The 19908-nt window shown below is 42.2% G+C and overlaps 1 protein-coding gene across 6 annotated transcripts in view; it reads right to left on the bottom strand.

The window, feature by feature from the left end:
* The window catches only part of MAP2K4 (mitogen-activated protein kinase kinase 4), a 94562-nt gene that overhangs the window by 36516 nt on the left and 38138 nt on the right, over positions 1–19908 (bottom strand). For 2 of the 6 annotated variants that reach the window (XM_080560551.1, XM_080560552.1), the window contains 2 exons: positions 12417–12512; positions 6248–6422 (listed from right to left, as the gene is read on the bottom strand). In XM_080560551.1, coding sequence (XP_080416677.1) covers positions 6248–6422; positions 12417–12512 — 271 coding nt within the window. The remainder of the gene's footprint in view (positions 1–6247; positions 6423–12416; positions 12513–19908) is intronic. The other 4 variants (XM_080560553.1, XM_080560554.1, XM_080560555.1 and 1 more) reach the window with 2 other exon arrangements.

Consider the following 19908-nt stretch of genomic DNA (forward strand, 5'->3'; position numbering starts at 1 on the left):
TAACAAACTATTTCAACTGTGAGGCAGCCATCAGCAAAATTCTGTGAAAGCCAAGGAAAGACAGACAAAACACCTATTTTAAAACTACGGATAAGAGAGCAAGCACTGAGTACAAGGCAAAACGATGTGAAAGAGGCACTGTGTTCTGAACAAGAAATGGCTCCATAGCTTACAGACTTATCCAGGAAGAACAGTGATCTTTTATGGACACTTTATAGGCTTGACATCCTATTGAATTTTATGCATCTCCAAACAGTGCCTTGGCCAGCTTCTCTGATACCCAACTCATCTTAGAATTGCTTCTGAATTTCTCAGGACAAGCGTAGATCAGAAGAAGTGGAAGACTGCCTGAAGACTGGTCAAAAATACCACTAGACTAAACAGAACACAAGAAATCAGCAACAAGATCTGAGGATGTTGGCTGGAACTGGAGACTAGACTAGGTAATATTGCAGAGAAAGACTGAATCAACTAGGTTGATTTATACAATAAATACTGGAAGATACAGAAAATTCTGGTATGTGGCTGAAAATCACTGCAAATTCTGGGGTGGAGGAAAACTGAACAAAAGGACTAAGGAAAAAAATGCCCCTCTCCAGTTTTACTATTTTACTATTACTCCCTAGTCATAGCTATTTTTGGCAGAAAAATCACAAGAGGTGCAAGACTTTTCCATGGGCCAAGGACAAGAAGCCTAAAGGTCAACTGAAGCACAAGCCATTCTGCTAGTTTCTTGACAGCATGTTTTTCAGCCAGGTCAAAGCAAGAGAACTGGAAGAGGAAGAAACTGGTAGAAGCTTCTAATACTGAAACCCAAAGGTCCTGGTGTTCCCTACTGCTGGAAAGAAAAGACCTGTCGAGCACCCAGAGGTTCAGGAGGTTGAATGGGAGAGAGGAAGGTGAGCGCAGATGTGAGCTGCACATTCCTGCCGACCTCAGGCTCTTCGCTGTTGTGCTCAGGCTTCTGGTTGGCACATGCACTACTGTACAGACTAAAGGTTGGCTATTTTAAATGCTTCATAATTTACCTTGGGAACTCTTCAAACAAGAAAACCTCCTAGCCTTCTAAGGCCTTTTTAAGTACTCTGGCTAATAAAATCCACACTATGTATTACCTATGCTATTTATGTAGTAAGCAGAGGATGCTGCTCCAACAGGGAGAATAGTTCCTAGCATTCATTCAGATTGGGAGATTTTTCATTTATGTATTTTTATCAGTCTGGAAAGGCAAGCATTCCAAGGATTTTTTAAAGACCCTTTTTGTGTGAATGATCACCGTTCTAAAGGGAAACTTCAGGACAGAACGACAACCCTCAGCTGCTTGGTGAGCTTCCCAAGAAAAACAATTCACCTGAATAAAATGGGAGTTTTCTGAAGATCCTCTGATCTGCTAGACAGTCTGGTTCTTCAGATGTGTGGTATCCTCATGAAACAAGATGTGTTAACCCTCCCCGGAGCAGCTACAACACCATATGGTGATACTGGAGGGCACGTACAAAAGGGGACTGGAGAACAAGACATGTTGTGAAGCCTCTGGGATAAGATCAGGAGTGACAGCAGTGCAGCAGATCCTGAGAAGGGACCAGGGCTTTCTGCAGAGCAGACAAGCTTCGGAGATTATTCATGAGACACTTATGAATTGCTACAGACTGAACAAAAACAGACTGAAGAGCAATCGAGAAACCAGGATTGAAGTCAAAAGAAATCGGGTGGAACTGGAAGCTGGACTAGACAATATCACAGAGAACTGGTGCTGCAGCACGCAGGTAAACGCGGGCCAGGGCAGACACTGCTTTCAGGGAAAACAAGAGTCCAGAAGAGAAACCTGCCAAGAAGTGAGGAGTTAATGTAAAAACTGGCCTTGCAATGATGAATGTGCACAGAGCTGGCAGTGGACAGAACAGGGCTGTTTTCTATCCCACCTGGACGAGTCATGAGCTTGTATGTCAATAAATGCTCAAGAAAATGAATAGTGGTTTTGTTTGTTGTTGTTGTTGATGTTTTTTGTTTGTTTGTTTTTTAAGTGAGAGGGAAGATCACAATGCCAGCTGACCCAGAGAAAACAGGAATTTTGAATCTCTAGGAAGACCTGTAAGAAAAAATGGACTTAATGAACAAGATGATTCTTATTATGATCTTGCAAACATAGTAAAACATTTTTCATGGAGAAAAACGAAAAAGGTTGGATACAAATCAGAGTTGGATTCCTCTTTTCTTTATCACCCCCCCCCCTTCTTCCTGATGGCCCTAGAAAGAGGCTGTCTGTGGGATAGAAGGTAAGTGACGCAAAAACATCACACCGAAGACCACAACCGTCTGTTTCCATAAAAGATCACAGCTCCCAGCCTTCTGCAGCCAGCAGCCTCACAGGTGTGAGCTGCCTGCTCCTCTAGCCATGTCCTGCTGCTCCAGCCTTCAGCCCGCCCTTGCAGATACATGCCATGGCTTTCTGTTATTTAAGTATGTATTTCTGGAGGCACAGAGTGACAAAAGCTGAAGGAGAAGGAGGAGCAGGACTGGGCACAAAAATTCATCATCAAAGCCTCTCCCTGAGTAATGCTCCATCAGCCTAAAGCTCTGCTGAAGTGGTTTCACACCAGCGACACGAAGAGGCACATTCTCCTCCTCCGCCACTGATGCTAGAGTACCAGATGAAAGCTTTCTGACTCACCCAGGGGCCTGGCAGCAACTAGACACCCTCATTAGAGGTGCCAGGATTACATCTGCCAAGATCTATACGTTGACTGATCAAGCCAAACTGCATAAAAGAGGAAAATGAAACAAAATTGTGCCTCCATCTGCAGATCTCAAGTTATTCTGGTGGTATTTCAGCACATGCAGCAGGAGTAGAGACTGAGTGGCTTTCCTGAAACGGTAAGAAGCATAGACAGGAGGGGCAGCAAAAGGGCTTTGCTTGGACAGCTCAGGGAAAACAAAGGACACCAAGCAGAGTGAAAGCAGAAGGCTAAACTAAACCACACTTCAAGGAACCAAAGACTGCAAAGCACCATGGAATTGGCATGATAAGCTAGAAGAAGACAGAGGAAGGAGCTGGAAACAGGATTTGAGGGTTTGCTACAGCAGCCGCATTTGCTCAAGCCTGAAAGTTGAGCAGGATGAGTGCCCAAAGCTGTCAGGCTGCCTGGGCACAGCAGGAGCTGAAAACTCCAGCATGGAGGAAAGGAATGAATCTTCATCTGCTCTTTACTATATAAGTGCAGCACGCTTGTCCAACAAGCAGGATTTGAAACTGTGTGCAGGAGAAGGGGCTGACAAGCCACAGTCTGAAGATGGTAAGTGCAAACAGGACTTGGCCCTCCAGGAAGAAGTGGGGTGGGAAGATACCTGATTGCTCCAGAAATCTGCCGTGGGTAGTGATGGAGGAGAATGAAGCAGCAGCTGGAGGAGGCCCACGCAGCAATTTTCTCTGCATCTAACTAGCAGCTTCTGGAGCCATCTCTGTGCTTCACTCATCAGTACAGAACAGCCAAAAGCTTTTGGCTTGCAGCCTCCGAAAACCTATTTCCTCTTGCTGAATGCCCTTCCAAGGATGATCTGCCTGCTGCACTGCTGTTACTGTAATCAGCTCTTGGGGATGCACAGGAGAGGCACAGCAGAGGCACAGCAGCACCACCAAATACCCAGAGACACTGGCTTTGAAATTCAGTGTCCTTGATGCCATGCACACAGCACAGTGCCACACCACCAAGTTGCAAGCAGGTGTCCTTTAGATCACAGCTAGGACCTCAAATCACTAGACTGACATGTTTTTTTTTCTCAAACAACCTCGATATTCCTGGAAAAACCTAGGTAATTTCTAAACCTTTTTCTCTTACAGAAGTATTTTGAGCTGAAAGAGAATAAAACAAGTGTTTGCCTGTAGGGTAAAGAAACACCATAGGAAGCAGCTGGTTTATATGAACGCAGGTGAGGAGCTGGGTCTTCAGATGGCAACAGCTCCATAAGCCATCAGGACACCACAGGCTTGAGGGAAACAGAGCAGAAGATGAACAGCCCCAAACACAGATGGCCCATAAGGCAGATTAAGACAGAGCAGGTTAATGCACAACCAAGATTGCCCCAAAAGCAACAGCCATCCGAGAAAGAAAAGGCTTGGAGTACATGAGCTCTTTGGGATGAACTAGTAACTACTTCAGAATCAGCTGTCCTGAAAATCTCATTACAACTGCACCATCCAAGCTTTGGAATAGCTGTTTCTGCCCTAGAGACCTCACACACTGTTCCACCCACGGGCTTTCCTTTGCTCAGTTTTGTGTTTAATCCCCACTAGCCCCCTTGTTACTAACATTTTAGAAGTAGATACAGCTGCCCAGACCCTCCAGCCCTCCTTCTCTCTCCAGGGAGGAAAAGGTGCCGCAGGCATAGCTGTGCCCACCCAAGGGGTGTGTTCAGAGAAAAGAAGGTGGCATCATCCCAGCCCACAACCCTGACATTTCAGCATTCAGACAATGTAGAAGTATGAGGTTTTATTTGTTTAGAAGTGAGCCCCCAAGCCCAGCACCCCACTAGGGTTCAGCCCACCTCTCTTCACTCAACAGGTTGTCCAACGTCATCTCCAGCTGTGTGCTTCAAGAACACAGCACTGCAGCTTCCCACCTCGCAGGTGGGAGCTGTACCTGCACTGCAGACCCTCCACACTGAGGCTACTTTTCTACCATCCTCAAAGTCCCTTTGCAAACACAATCTGGGACAAGAGAATATCTGTGCCAGCAGACACATCTCCTTCTCAGTGATGTTAGCTAGCCCAACAAAGCGTTCTTCTCAACACAACTATACCCACTGCAGAGATTTTGAAAACAACCCCATTCAGCTATAGGTAGTTTTTTATAACCCAAAGCCATCATGATTACAGCAGCAAAACCTGTTGCCCAGGTCTCATACTCTGGGCTTGAGGCTACAGGTGCCCAGGCATCATTTCACCACATCCGTGGTTTTCAACCCATCATCTACAAACTCCATCTAGAAGCTCCACCAAAGGCAACTAGGAGAAACAGATCTTTAGTGACAGGCAACCTCTAGCTCCATTGGAAACTTTTAGGGATTAAAAAAAAAAAAACCACAAAAAAAAACCCTGAAACATCACTGCACTGTGATCCAAAAAGCTGTGAGACCTGGCCAATGATCCCACCACTATGAGGAAGTCAACATTTACTGGAGAATATCAAAGTATCCAATACCCTGCACGCTTCAGACAAGTATGAGTTATAACCATAGTAGCTAGAGCTAGGACTGCGACATGTCTACCTGCCACGTGAGACCAGCAGGAGTGAACGTTTCCAGATCAGATCAGAGAATATTCCAAAGATGACAGAGAGAGATGAAAAAGAGAGTGACACCAACTTCTACATAGCTCAAAGCTCTCTTCTACTCTTTCATGGGAGCACTTACAGTTGATATCATCACCAGACTTAAAAGATTGATGTCATGAGCTACCACCTAGCAGCAAGCAAAGTAAAGGACGTGAAAGAAAGAAAATGGATGCTGTCCCACCAAACCCAGCTCAATGGACAAGCAGCTCCTCAAAAATACCCAGTGAGAAGCACTGCTACAGCAAGACAAAGATTACTCCATATTGCCCAGCTAGGAAATGAAGTTGCATAATGTTCATGCTTTCATGGTGAGTTTTTGGGTAGCATAAGGTAGAAAATGGATAGTCCTGAAAAACAGTACACTTCCCATCTCCACAGTAGATCCAGCATGGTAAGAACAAAGCAAATATACTCCATCACATAACAGCAAGAGCAAAACACTCCCTAGAAGGTTCCCATTTCAGCCCCTCTTGGTGAGGGGTGAGGCTGTTAATTATTACATCATGGGCACATGCTTACAAAAAAGCAAATTTAAAGTCACTACCTTATTTCACAAAAGACACCGAAAAGCTGCTGGGATGTCAGCTTGTGCCTACTACCAACCTAGTCTGTATCTGAACCAGTGACCCAGAGGTGAAAGACCCATACCCCATTATCAGTCTCCAGAGACACGTGATCCCCTCAAAACAGTAAGTTCCTGATAGGCATCTTTAAAAGGGCACAAGCAATTATGAGAGCTTCACAAATCACTTGACAATATGCCCATTATACAATGCATTTTCAGCAAAAAGCAGCCTTTATATTGGAAATAAATAGAAAAGAGCAGTAGATGGGTGCTAGATGGAAGAACATTAATTCTCCATCACATTTCATCCCTAATGGACTGAAGTACAAACGTAAGTATGGGCATCACCTACTTTAACTGCCATAATTTGCCCACTTGGTTTGTGGACCATTTTGTTGACAGAACCATAAGCGCCTCGTCCAATTTCTCCAAGGTCTTTCAAGTCCTCTGCTGTAAAATCCCAATGCTGTTCAGGGGAAATCTTCAATTTTCCTGATGATTCAATGCTGTGTGTTCTCAGTCTCTCTCTGTCAAAAATATTGGGAAGCAATTTTTCCACATTTTAAATAGTCTGTAAATTTCTCTTTTCAGCACTTGATTAAACATTAGAAGAGAGGGATTCACAAAAGCTACAGCAACAATCTGACTCCATGAGGGATTTTGGTTGGGGTGGGGGATGCAGGGGTGAGGGAAAATCTTAAATCAAAAATGACATATTGTTGCCCACAGCTTCAATTAATGCTAAGTTTCTCCAGCTGTGGCATGAAATTCAGTGTGTCTCATATATTAGAGTCATTCTAATCAGTCATTAACACAGTTCTTTCTGCTTTGCACAAAATACATTAAGCTTAAAGCAGGATCTGATAACATGCAGAACCAAGAGTCTGAAGAGCACTCCCCAGCCCCATCTTCCCAAAGCTTTTGTTGCCCTACACCATTACGCTCTGCAGCAACTGCCTCGCTTTTAATCAGGCTTCTTTTCAACATGGACAAGATCTTATGTTTGTATCAAGGGAACTTTAGAAAGAGAGCTTGCTCTTAATGGAAAACTGCAATTAATTTTAAAAACATTTTAGGTAGTCATTTAATTTATTTGAAAAAACAAAACAAACAAACAAAACCAAATAAAGAGCCAATAATTTAAACTTATAAAAAACAATACAAGCTGTTTGTGACATACAAAAACAAAAAGTGCCTGTTCAAGTGCATCTTTACCAAATGCCTAGATTACTGTTCTCTAGCAAAAATTGTTTCTACTGAAGCCACCAGGATTTGTCCATGTAAGAAAAACAGAACAATGCCCAAAATTTGTAAGATAGAAGAGTTCAACAGTTGTTTTAAGATGCCTCCAATTACTCATTCAAATGCAGCAACGCATTACTGAATTAGTAGGAAATGCACAAGTATTTTCAACACTTTTCACGCTAAAATGCCATGCAAAATTTCATTTTTATTAATTAATTAGATGAATCACACATCTTCGGTCATGAAGTATGCCAAAAGCCTGAACTTCCTACTTTAACATAGCATTAACGGTATTAAAGACAGTTCCCCCTGCAGGGCACACCAATCCCACACAGATATTAAAGCCAGCAGGTATTTTTGACCGCCTTGTGAACAAGGGAGATTCTGTCAAACTCATCCCTTGGACTCTGATCACTTCACCTGAGCATTTGATCAAGCGACCACATGTTTGTCCAGGGTCCAATCATACGAGCAGAACATACATGAGGTATTTGACCAAACACATCACGCTTATCAAGTTTATCAGCCAGAGGAATAAACACGCCACAGCTGATTCCAAACTGGTAAACACAACAGAGCATTTGTCAATCAGCAGCTGCAAACACTGCCCAGTTGGATATGATGGTGGACCCAACCTCCACCACGTTTTATTTGGAACCTGGGTTTTGTGAGGGCAACGAGGTCAGGTCCAAAGGTCAATTTACTGGAGCAACTAAGGTTCAAAGGGCTTCATCTGCTGCACTCTGGCTTCCCTGGGATACTTTGGTTTAGCACTTTTCGGGCTTTGAGCAGCTGCACTTCCTGAACCTTTGACCTATTCAAGGAACATTGTTACCGAATAGATCCTCTCACCAATTTTAAGCAGTCCTTCCCTGCTCATTACCCATCTCTAAAGTGCGTAGCTTGAGATTTTCAATCTGCTATTCTCTAAAACATCCCTCCAGCTTCATTGCCCTTAAGAACAAATCTGAGGAACCTACTGATAGTGCTACTGCACAGCACGGATGTGACGAACACAACAGCCCGTAGAGGTGGCACCCCTTCATTAGCACTATTTACATTCTTTGAATTTCTGTGCATTTGATTCCTCAAATTACAATAGTGCATTTAGTAGGGTTTTCCATGAAATCTATTTACTGAAGAGCAAGGAATGAAAATCAGGCAGTAAAGTAACAAAAAAAAAGAAAGGAAAAAAGAAAAGAAAGGAAAGGAAAAGAAGGAAAAAGAAAGAAACATGACCTCCAGACTTGCCAGCTGTCTTGCAGGCAGCTTACACTGGAAGCTGCATGAATCAGTCACCATCTAACTGCTCAACCATACCACTTTGTCAGTACCATAAAAATAGTTCGGGTTTTGATGGAAGAATGTAGGTGACGAGCAACATGCTGAGGAGGGACCGGCCAACGAGCATTGCATTTCCTGCCTACCTCCTGCCAACTGGAGTGCAGGAAGAAGCAAGACCATTCAACAAGAGCTAAATCCTGCTCTAAATGGCAGGGAAAAAGAAAGGCAAAGAGGTGCTTCCAGGAGGGTGAAATGTGAGATTGGATTTTCTGAGCAAACCCTTTCCAGATCATTTTGAAACAATATTTCCTATCTAAGTTTTCATAAAGTTAAAAAAACTTTAGATGTTGACATGGTTTATTCAAAGAAAGCAAATAAACCTGTCTCCAATCTTCCCTTTGTCTGTTTTACTGCCCAGAAAACTTTGCTTTTCTTACTCTATATCAGAAGAGAAATCAAATTTGAATTCATTATATTTTTGTTACACAAGAAGCCTGTTTCTCCCCAGCTGTAGTGTGAAAGCAGATCTATGCCATTGTTTCCGCAGCTGTGGGATGGTTGTTTCAGGCAGCAGGGAAGAAGATGGGAGCTAGGAAATACTGCCCCCCCCTCAGGTTTCATTGAGTGCCCTCTGCAGCTGTATTCTGGTGCAAAGCAACGTAGCTCCCAGGAACCCAGGGGTTTAAAATGAGATGTATTAGCACAGTCCACTCAAAAAATCTCATACATTTTAGCTTGGCTTAATTTCCATTATGTATTTATGATGCCATCTGCTTTGTATGCAATCAGACTTCCTGCCTTTTTTTTCCCCCCTCCAAATACCCAGGGAAATGATCAAATAACCAAATGACAAGCTTGACAGGCATCAGACATTTTAATATAGATTTTTCTCATTTAGGTAGTTTGTCAGATGTAAACAATGCAGTTTTCCTTTAAGCAGCATGGCCTAACTTAAGAGTCAATAACTGGAATGTAATGATTACTTCTAGCATTAGAAGATGATGGTTGTTTATATCAGGAAATTTTCAGTGTAAATCCCCCCAAAATAGTTGTGTGTGTGTGTGTATATATATATATACATATATATATATATATACACACACACATATATATAAATATAAGTTTATTTATTTGTTTATTTCCATGCCAGGAAAGCAGCTCAAAAATGCAAATCTAGTACACAGACTCTGCACTGACATAAAAGAGGAATTGTCTGATGTAAAACAGAATAAAGAATAAATAAGTCACCAATGCAGTACATCTGTCACTGGATTTGCACTACTGTAGATACATACGTAGATAAATCCACAAGGCAGACAAGCTCCCAGAGTAATAAAAAGCACCTGCCTAAATCCTGAGCTTGCTTTAAATATCAGAGAGGTAACCATATAGAATAGTGTCTAGTGAAGGTGAAAAGTAATTAATGGCCAGTTCCTGTTTCTGCAACAGATCAGGTTGCAGTCAGTTTCAGTCACTGCCTTTAGCGCTCATTAGTTTGCACAGCACTGGGCAGACATAGGTCTCCTTCTAGCATTTCATTTTTTAAACTGTGCAATCTGAATCTTTCTAAGGCTAGGAATGTTGGGCAAAACTGGACATAAATACTCCCAACGATCAGAATGCCTAAAATGGACTTGTGCAGCTTTATTTTTTAAACCATACATTAAAAATCTTGACAAGATGACTAGATTCACATAATCCTCAAAGAGTTACAAGTAGGATTTTCAAGAACACCTAGAGGACCAGAGGTGCTGTTGACTTGTCCAGGACTTGAGCTTCTAATTCTTTGTCTTGCCTCCGAGAAGTTTTAAAAGTAAAAAATAAAGAGTGATCCTAGGCTCTGGAGGTCATTTTGATTACTGCACTTGAAAGGCACCAAAGTATTGGTCTTACTGCAGATGGTTACTATGCTTGTCACAGCAGTTATTCCAGGGATTAGGAACACCAAGCAAGACAACAACTCTTCCAAACAGTTGCCCTTTGTCAGAAATAAAACCGTTTGTGGGTCCAGCTTGGCAGGAGGCACGCAGACTGCTGGCGCCAGGCACCGCAGCTGGGCCAAGGACAGTGTCACACGCACTCGGGACATGGGTTTGTTCATTGCAAGCTTGGTGAGCTGGATCCACGCGGGAAGGTCTGCCCCAGCGAGAGGCCCAAGAAACCTCCTGGGAAGAACCATGAAAACATTTGGAAGCTCTCGGACAGGCTGTTAGTTCCCCAAGCCCTGCTATTAGCACCTCATTGCAGGGATGCCAAAATTTTTTAAAACAAGCATTTCTTTGGCATTAAAAAGAAGGACTTTGGGGAGAAGCAGAGAAAAGTTGGTTGATTTTTTAGGCAAAACTGAACATTATCAGACACAAAGCAAGGCCAGAAAGATGCTATGGGTAACTATCTCCTTTACTAGTTCTTTGTTTTATCTAGTTAAGAGTTCTGCAGGATTCAGAGCAAAGAAGCTCGAAAAGTTGAGGGATTCAACATTAGAGTTGATATGAATAAAACAAATCTGCAGAGTCAAAGAGATCTAGACAGTCCAACTGTGTTTCATAAGTCTACATAAGGCCAGATCTTTTGAAGGGAGTACCTCATTAAAGCTCCTATTTACACTACGGTTAATTAGAATATATTCTAATTCTCCATAAGTTTGGTAAAAAGCTGCTTGACACGATGAGATTTCAGCAATTGTTTTGTGGTCAACATGGTCAATCAGCTAAAGTCTCCATGCAAACTGCAGAGTTTTAATAATACAATGCATTGTTCATAGCTTCAGAGTGAAAATGAGGCTTATGCCTTTGGCTAACACATTTCTACCAAGTCTTTCAGATAGCCCAGAGAGACTGTGTACCTTCTGTCTGTCTGCGTTATTCATAAAACAGTTTTCAGCCCCTGCAAACTAATGCTTATAAAATAGCAACCCTATTTTAAATATCATGGAGAAATCTCCAGAAGAAATGCTTAGCTTAGAAAAGCTGACAGGCAATGGAGGTCCTTTCAAGTGGGGCAGAACTAAACTGGTTCTGGCCTGACCCATGTAAACTGTCCTGAAGCTCAGCTCATCAGTTACATTTAAGAACAGATTCTTACACATAAAGAAGAGATGCAGAAAACTTATCAAAGGAAGTAAATGATTAAGTTCTGCATCTCATACCTACTCAGTTTAAAACCAAAAGCACGTTTGCTCACTTTCATCATGAACAAGTTGCCCCTAATGTTGCTCTGGCTTTCTCTGCTCCTCCAGAACTTTAAAAAAAAAAAAAAAAAAAAAAAAAAAAAAACAAACAACAACAACAGAAAAAAAACAATATTAACAAAAGCATGGAAGAGTCCACAGCGTCTTTCACAGTCCTTGAGTCCAGCACACATTCAAACCTGCTATGATTCTCACTATCTTAAATGGGGTTTGGTTGAGACTTTTAAAATGTCAGTATTTTGTATTAAGCTCCCCTGGTAAACTACTGAGTTACAACAGGTTTTGATTAACCTTGCCCTTGACACAGAGGAAACCTCTCAATTCATCATGGTGAAACCTGCACTGAATTTAACCGAGTACATTAATCTCAAACTCATTCTGACTTGGACATGAGCCAGACTGCCGCACATTTGCTGAATGCAATGCAGCTGGGTATTCAAAGCTTATACTGGATTCAAGAATTTCAGAATAACACTGAAAAAACTGAGCTAATTAATTTAAACAATCCTTCTGAGAATGCTAACTCTTTTTCTGAAACATTACATTTCCTGAGCCATGCTCAGCTATCCATGAAAGAACAGGAAACAGAGACACAAGCACATCAGTAAGAATCAAAGGAATCTGAATATATTTCTTAAGTAGTTTGTAAAATGATACTGAGATGCAATATCATTAATTAGCATTACACAAGTATTATTCATGGAATGACACTATTTCTGAGACAATTCCCATTACTTTAATAGATGCCATTTTTGCAGGTATGAAAAATATTTGACAATGGCTAACAGACAGTTAAGCTTACTGTAGCCTGCTGGAAAGTTTCTGGATGAGGTCCGCTTCTCTCCTTTTGAAACTGAACGGGACAATGTGATTACTACCCAGTGTTGCTTGTATATCACTTCAGCCAGGAAAAGTTGTGAAAATGACAGGAAAACATGGTGCTGTTATCACATGACACAACAACATATAACACAATACTCAACTAGTCATGCTACCTACGGAGTGGTTAGCATACAAAATCAGTTAGCTATATATTTTTCTTCTAGTTTTCCCCTAAATCTCCTCTCACTGGGAACAATGAGACGGTGTAGGTATCTGATGATTCAAACAGTATTTTAACACATTAAATTGTAAGCAACCTGTTTTCTTACAGCAATGTCAATTTCTATTTCCAAATGTAATATTACTGTAATCAAAAACATGAATCATTGCATTTAATTTACTAACCAGATATCTACATATTGAGGCAACGGTCTGTCACTAAGGCACATGGGCCAACACTGCACTGTTTTTCTTGTGGTCTCTAAAGCAGAACTTACTAAAAAAATTATCTTTTTAAAAATCTATATTCCATCCCGGATCCACCAATCTAGGACTGGTGGTCACTCCCAGATGGGCTTGTCATTCATCTTATCACATCGCTTAATGAACAAATTTGCATGGCTTGAACAACGACATCCTTTCTTTTTAAGAGGTGCATAGCTGACAATAAACCCAAGGTTAATTACCACTCTGTATTATGACATTGTCTAAGAACAAAAATCGGGTTCTGTATCTCTGAGCCTCTCCAGTTGCCGGTATCTCGCTGCCCGACACAAGGACCCGGTATCTCAGTATGGTTAGAGAAGACAGGCTCCTGACAAGCACTTAGTGGAGGAGAACAAGCATTCAAGTTCTCATACAAATGACCAATGCAGCTATCTACAAATGGTCAGCAAATTGTACTTATGATTTTGTCCAGCTCCTTGTTGGAAACAGTTGACAGCGCTAGATAACGAGCACTTTGTTAATTCAACCATGTGAAAACTTTTTGTTTTAAATACTCTAAGCAAGCAGTTTTACTAAATTAAACTTCCACACATTATAAAATTCGAACCCTAGTCCAGGAAAGCTAAAAGCTCTACAATTTCTGCTTCAGGATTTATTTTCTATTTGGGATAGAAAAATTTGGGCAGAAAAGCATGCCTTAACCTGAAATTCAGTGCAACTCCAGAAAAATGTACCTGGCAGTATTTTTTCTTCTGTGGCAGACAAGGACAGACAGGAGGCAAAGAATCACCTAACTGCAAGACAAAGATTTCTTTTTCAGTGAGATGCATCTGACAAGTTCAGTGACCAAAAGAGAGCTCTTGGTAAGACTAAATGGAGCAAATGTGATCTGCATTTTTCAAAGTGCCCCTCATTTAAGAGGTAAGACTCCTACAGGCCAGTGAGAGCAAATGTCCGTCAAAGGTCCTATGCTCCACAATCTGATAGTAACGTGGCATTTTAAATTCTGTCCTCCCCAGAAATGGATGTGCGGGGCTCAGTTTTCTCCACTGACTCTCAGGAGCTAAGAGGCTAATTTCTGTAAGCTTTCTAAGGATGCTCGCCTTGAGTTTGGCCAATGGCCCCACAGAATCACCCTCCCCATCTCTCAGTGGTATGTAATATCCACCTAGCATATCAGAGAGACAAAGTAAATCCAAGTGGATTAAAGAGAACACCCCCACCCGCCCGCACTCCTCAGAGAGGACAACCACCTTCACACTGCTTGAGCAAGTTGTATTTAAAACAATCGCTTTCAGCTGATGTACACTTGTGTCTGCAAAGTCATCAGTTACATGGGGTACAAAGGAGCAACTGCCATCCAGATTTACTCCAAACATATTCCACAAAGGAGAGAATTAAGACAGGCTCTAAAAGAGCCCATGGTTTGTGGTCACCATAGTCCACGGTAGGAAGGCTTTCAGAAGTTTCCCAAAACTGAGAAGCCCTCCCACTCAGAGGCAAGAACATCCATCTGAACCTCAAAAAAAGATGTCTGTAGCTTTCACTGGGATATGTCATGAGCTCAGTTAGTCCTCTTCAGAAGTCAGCTCCTCAAACAAGTAGAATGGCAAAACCAGTTCAGCCCTGCAGGCCAACGGCCCCCTCCACCCCATCCACTCAATTCCAGCAAAGGCCGCTACGTGAGTTCTATGCAGCTGATTTCCTTGGGAGCATCCTCTTCATTCATTCTAGATGGCCTCCACAGTATGTACTGAAAGTCACTCATATATACAGATGATCAAAATAGATGTTGTTGATGATGATTTGCGAGGCCAAAGCAGTCTCTAAATCTGCACTCTCCTCTCTTCATTCTCCATTTCTTAATGTTCAGGTAAGACAACAGGGATGACTGATTCCTTCAGTTTGAATCCACAGATCAGAGTACTTAGCTCACTTCTCAGTAGCCAGGGAAAACTGCAAGATAGTTTACTACAAAGTGGTGAGTAATGTCCAAAGAAATGAGGTACACAGATCTTGCTCTGCTGAAATGTAGTGTGATCCTTGGTACGTAGAATGGCATAGAACAAAGTTTCTTTCTACAGCTTGCAACATTAGCTGTTTATTTGGGGTTTCTTGCAGGGATGTGCTTTGCAAGGTCCACATCTGGAAACATAGGTTTCAAGTCCAACTTAAATCACAAACATGAATACTGACAGTTTGTATATAAAATCCTGTCTGACATTGGTCTCTGTCACACAAACCAGCAAAAAAATGCCTGTGATGGATAAACTTGTATTGAATCCAACAGTGACAATCACTTAGAGTAGACACACCATCAGTATGATACAGTGGAGACTACTCATACACAGGCATTAAACTCATATCAGTGTGTAAGCAATGACCAATTTTGCTACTTGTAAACGATTACTGGAATAAAGTATTTATCCAAACAAGGGTCGACACAAAATAGGGGGAGATACATATATGTGTTCACGCATTTTACATGCATGAAAGAAAGGTAACTAGACACTGATGTGCAGCAGTGCAACACTGGATGAGTAGCAGTGTGCTTCAGGAACGGCATCACAGCACTGAGATGGACACCTGTGTGCTTCTGTACACTGAGGCAGGAGACACAGACCTGCAGAGCTGGGATTCAGAGGAATCGTCAGGCTGAATGCTGGGGCGTGTGAGCCAATCCACAGGAAACAGTGCAAAGCAGGGTGCATCTGAGGTTTTCTCTCACCTGAGCTTCTGTCAAAGCCTCAATGGATTGCACATATGGAGTTACAATACATCATTTGAAATTATTTCCTCTGCATCAAGGTATCAACTGTGCACAGGAGCCCAGACTGCTCTATCACATTTTCTCTCCAAACAGCAGCAAATTTCTCATGTTAAGCTCACAGTTACTGTATCTGTCCAAGAACATAGGAATCTAGGCTCTCTTCAGCCTCGGGACTTGGTCCACATCCAGGAGACCCATCTGTGAGACACACAGAATGGGACAACTCTTTGCCCCTATTCAACTTGGACTGATCCACAACTGAGAAACCTGATTCATGGGTCAAGAAGAAAAACTAAAAGATAAATGTCAAGAAGGTACTCCAGCCTCTGAGCTGTTATATAAGACGAGTAACAGCATCTCCTGATCCCTGGCTAAATTTTAACTGAAATTGGTACCGTCTTAAATGTTTTCAGAGCATGCCTTACAAACTGGTGAATTCAGATATGGAGATGCCTCTGACCTTACGCAGTATGGCAGCAAGGTGCACATCTCAACAGATCCCAGGTACGCCCTGGGGCACAGGGCACGCAACACACAGGTGCCATAGGAGATTTTTAACCAGAAGCTCCCATGTTCTGTATAACCTTACAGAAAAGTTTAGGGTGCGTGGGGATGCTGAATGCTTTTTTAAGTCTCTAAACACCACACTTTTACAACCTGTTTGCATATAAACACGTGCACTGCTTCTAGGGAGTGCAGATCCTAGAAATAAAGAAAGGAAAAGGAGAAAAAATGCTTCTACTGTCACAGTAGTAAGAAGGGAACAGAAGAGCCAATACCAGTTCTGAAACTATTTGTCCTACTTTCACTTTGCTTAAATAAGCACTGTAGTTGTTACATCTTTTTGTGAATTATTCAGGCATGGCAGGACCAGATGCATTCCTCCTGACATGTGAAGAGTGCTGTAACTCGGGAGTCCCAGAGGTCTACTGACACCAATGCTACAGCTGCTGCCCCAGCCAGACCTAGCACATTCTTTGAATGACTGGGATACAAACAGCAGAGGTAAATAAAACCAAAATCCTTAAACCACAACAAACACTCAGTACTTCTGAAACCTTGAACTGCTTTTGAATAGCGGCATTGTCCCTCATGTCAAATGTAGTAAAGATACTGTACTTCCAAGGGCATAAATATTAGGGGGAAAATTGCTAACTCTCCAATGGTCAGGACAACAGACATTTCTCAAAATATCTTCCTCATTTGACCACGCAAACTAACTACTAGAGCATTCACCATATACTCAGGTTTTATAAACCAAGCTGACTAAACAAGAAACATGGTCATATCCTAGCTCTTCTCTGGGCTCCAGAGAGTAATGGATACCTCTAGAGCTGGAGTTCGGTCCTGAGCATGTTGCAAGCACCTGGCTTTTGCCATAAGCAGATGGAGCAGAGGATGACGATTCCTAAGGAATGTCAGGAAGGGATCTGGCCACTCACAGGTCACCCAGGGAGCTGTGTTACTAAATAAAGGGTAGGCAGTACATCTCATTGAAAGGCAGGCACTAGAAAGAAAGTCTACTGGGTATTTATATCCTTGGGAGACATCACTCAGCTTTGCTCTTCTGTACAGCCTCTATATAGAGCAACATTCAGCCACACTAAATGCAGGTTTGATGGCAAATAAAGTTGAGTTCTGTTTGAATAGGAGCGTTTCTACCTCACTGCTTTCTACCTGACAGCTTTCAACTTCCATCAGATCACAACACTTTACCTTCTTCCGCACAGCAAATGTAAGAAATACCATTCAACTCAGAAAAAATATATGATAATCAAATTGAAATTGCTGGTCTTCACAGAATCTCCTTAGATACCACCTAGGTGTCCCTGGAGCAGGAAAACTGCAGAGGATATCAACAACACCTTCACAGGCAGCAGAAGATGGCAGCTCAGGCTCTGTCCCTCTTCCCACCTTCCCTCATCCATGCTGCAGATGAAAACAGGCTGAAGGAGGCAGCGTGTCAGATATCTGTGCTGGGCACATGTGGGCAGCAGTGGCCACGTCTTGGTACTCTGGAAAGTGACTGCCACTGTCACCATCTTCTTACAGCCTCCTAACTTCTCAATCACTCTTCCGCACCGCAGAAGAGACAGACGTCCACACGGACACCAGAAACGGCATCAGTTTTACAACGTATGGCATGCGGAGAGCAAAGCTGCGAAGTTGAAATCCTGCTCTCAAATGGAGTAGCTCTGGCTACTGCTATCTGCACGCAAGAGCCAGGACAGCAGCTTCTAACCATGCCGGTAGCGAGACAGGTAATATATACTTACACTCTGAATCACACGTTATCAGGTGATCCTTGCTGAACTCCCTACCCCGGCACAAGCTTCTTGTAGCCTTTACCTCTCCCAAATCACATCAGGCTCCAGCTTCCTGTCTACAAAATGGGGAACACTGGATTTTGTGCAACAATTTAGGTTTGCGAAGCCAGATCAGTGAACATGTGTGAAGCGCTCAGATGCTATGGTAACAGGAGCCAGATAAGGTTGTATTTGATTTGACTACCTAAACGTAGGTGATTAGGTTTCCAGATGTTCTGAGGAGCCCAGGTCCCAAAAACATGTCAGGAAGCTACAGATGCTCAGCAATTTTGAAAGTCAATGTGAATTAGCATAATGGAGATACACAAGCTCCAAATTTTGGTGCCAGACATCAAAGGCCCAAAGTCAGAAGCAGACGGCTGAGATACAAAACCCTTGCAGAAAGAGGAAAACAGTCCTACCAGGGACTATGGGATATTGAAGTTGCTAAAAAAATTAATTTAATAAACATCAAACACCAAAAAGCTCCTCTGCAGGATTAGCACATTAGAGAAATAACAAAACTTAGAAGGTGAGAAAAAAAGAGACCTTAAGGTAGAATGTATGCACAATCAAAACCTCACACTAACTTTGGCTGCACCTTTCCTGAATAGGTGATCTACTCGAAGTCTGATACCAAACAGGGATGTTCTACAAAACCTTGTCACCTCTCCCATCTAGGCCAAACAAATTTGTAAACTTTGTAAGAAACAGGAGTGTTAAATATAAACAAAATTAATCAGTTTGCCACAAAAAGCTCCTGAGAAAAAGATGATGTGTAAAAGCCATTGCTCTAGCACTCAAACTACAGTGAGGTCTGTATTAAAAGAGAAAACCTGTTTGTTTGTGGACTCAGACTAACATTTGAAAGAATTTGCTGGGTCCTTGAAGGTTTCCATCTTACTTGTGGTTACTTGAAAATACAAGCTAGTTTCCCAGTGATTATATTCAAATACTACAACTTCCAGGAAACACTGCAAAACAGTCACAGGAGAAAAAAAAGAAAAAGAAAAATCAAATTCTAAACTTGTATCTTTTATACTGAAACCTGTGTCTAAGGAGTCCTACCCTGCAATGGGAAGGTATCATGCAGCAGAAGGGTATCAGAAATTAGTAATAATAAAGACATGAAATAACTGTTAGAGGTGCAGAGCAAATAACTATTTCCAAGGAATTTCACACAAGAAATCGGGAACATCCAATATAGGATGTTCCACTTTGTTTTTTAATATTTTTCAGACAAACGGTAGAAATTCTCAGAGCTCATTTCCTAAGGAACTCAGCCAACTGTAGACTACACACCTACAGATCCTGAAACCACATGCCAGAAAGGTTTGGAAAGTGTAAGAGAAGATTAAAAGAGAAGGAGACACTTGAGAGAGACTTCGGGACAGCCAGAAAAATTCTTGCCAGGAATAATGACAGTCCTTAAACTATATGGAAACAAAGGAAGCAGCAGAGTCTGAAATGCAACTGGACCTCAATTTGCTTTTGAAGAGTCCAACCTCGAAAGTCTTAATCAAACATCTGCCAACACGCTCTTGGGGCATCAATCTGGAAAGGACATGTGACTTGCCCAGGAGTCATAAGGGGAAGAAGGTCCACAGGGCACCTCTGGAAGTTTAAGTCACGATGTACCCATAAAGACACCCACATGTGATACCATAGCCAAGTCAGGCTGTTGAGTCCAACAGGCCAACAGATGGTTCAGAAGCTGGGCTTGTGAGCATTAGAAGAGATCGTTTCATCTTGTCACCTTTCCAGATGAGATTGCAATGCTCTGTGTTGAAATTCTGAAGAGCTGACACCTTTGAAAGTCAGCAAACTTCCCAGCCAGCAGACAGGACGCTCAACAAGCAAAACCAGATGTCAAACAAATTCTTTTTTAGATGCTCATTTACTAGCAGGTGCGTCTAAAATCTGTAGTCTGAAGTCCAGACTGAGTGCAC

Source organism: Anser brachyrhynchus, assembly GCF_964034855.1.
Source record: "Anser brachyrhynchus genome assembly, chromosome: 18".
Classification (NCBI taxonomy): Eukaryota; Metazoa; Chordata; class Aves; order Anseriformes; family Anatidae; genus Anser; species Anser brachyrhynchus.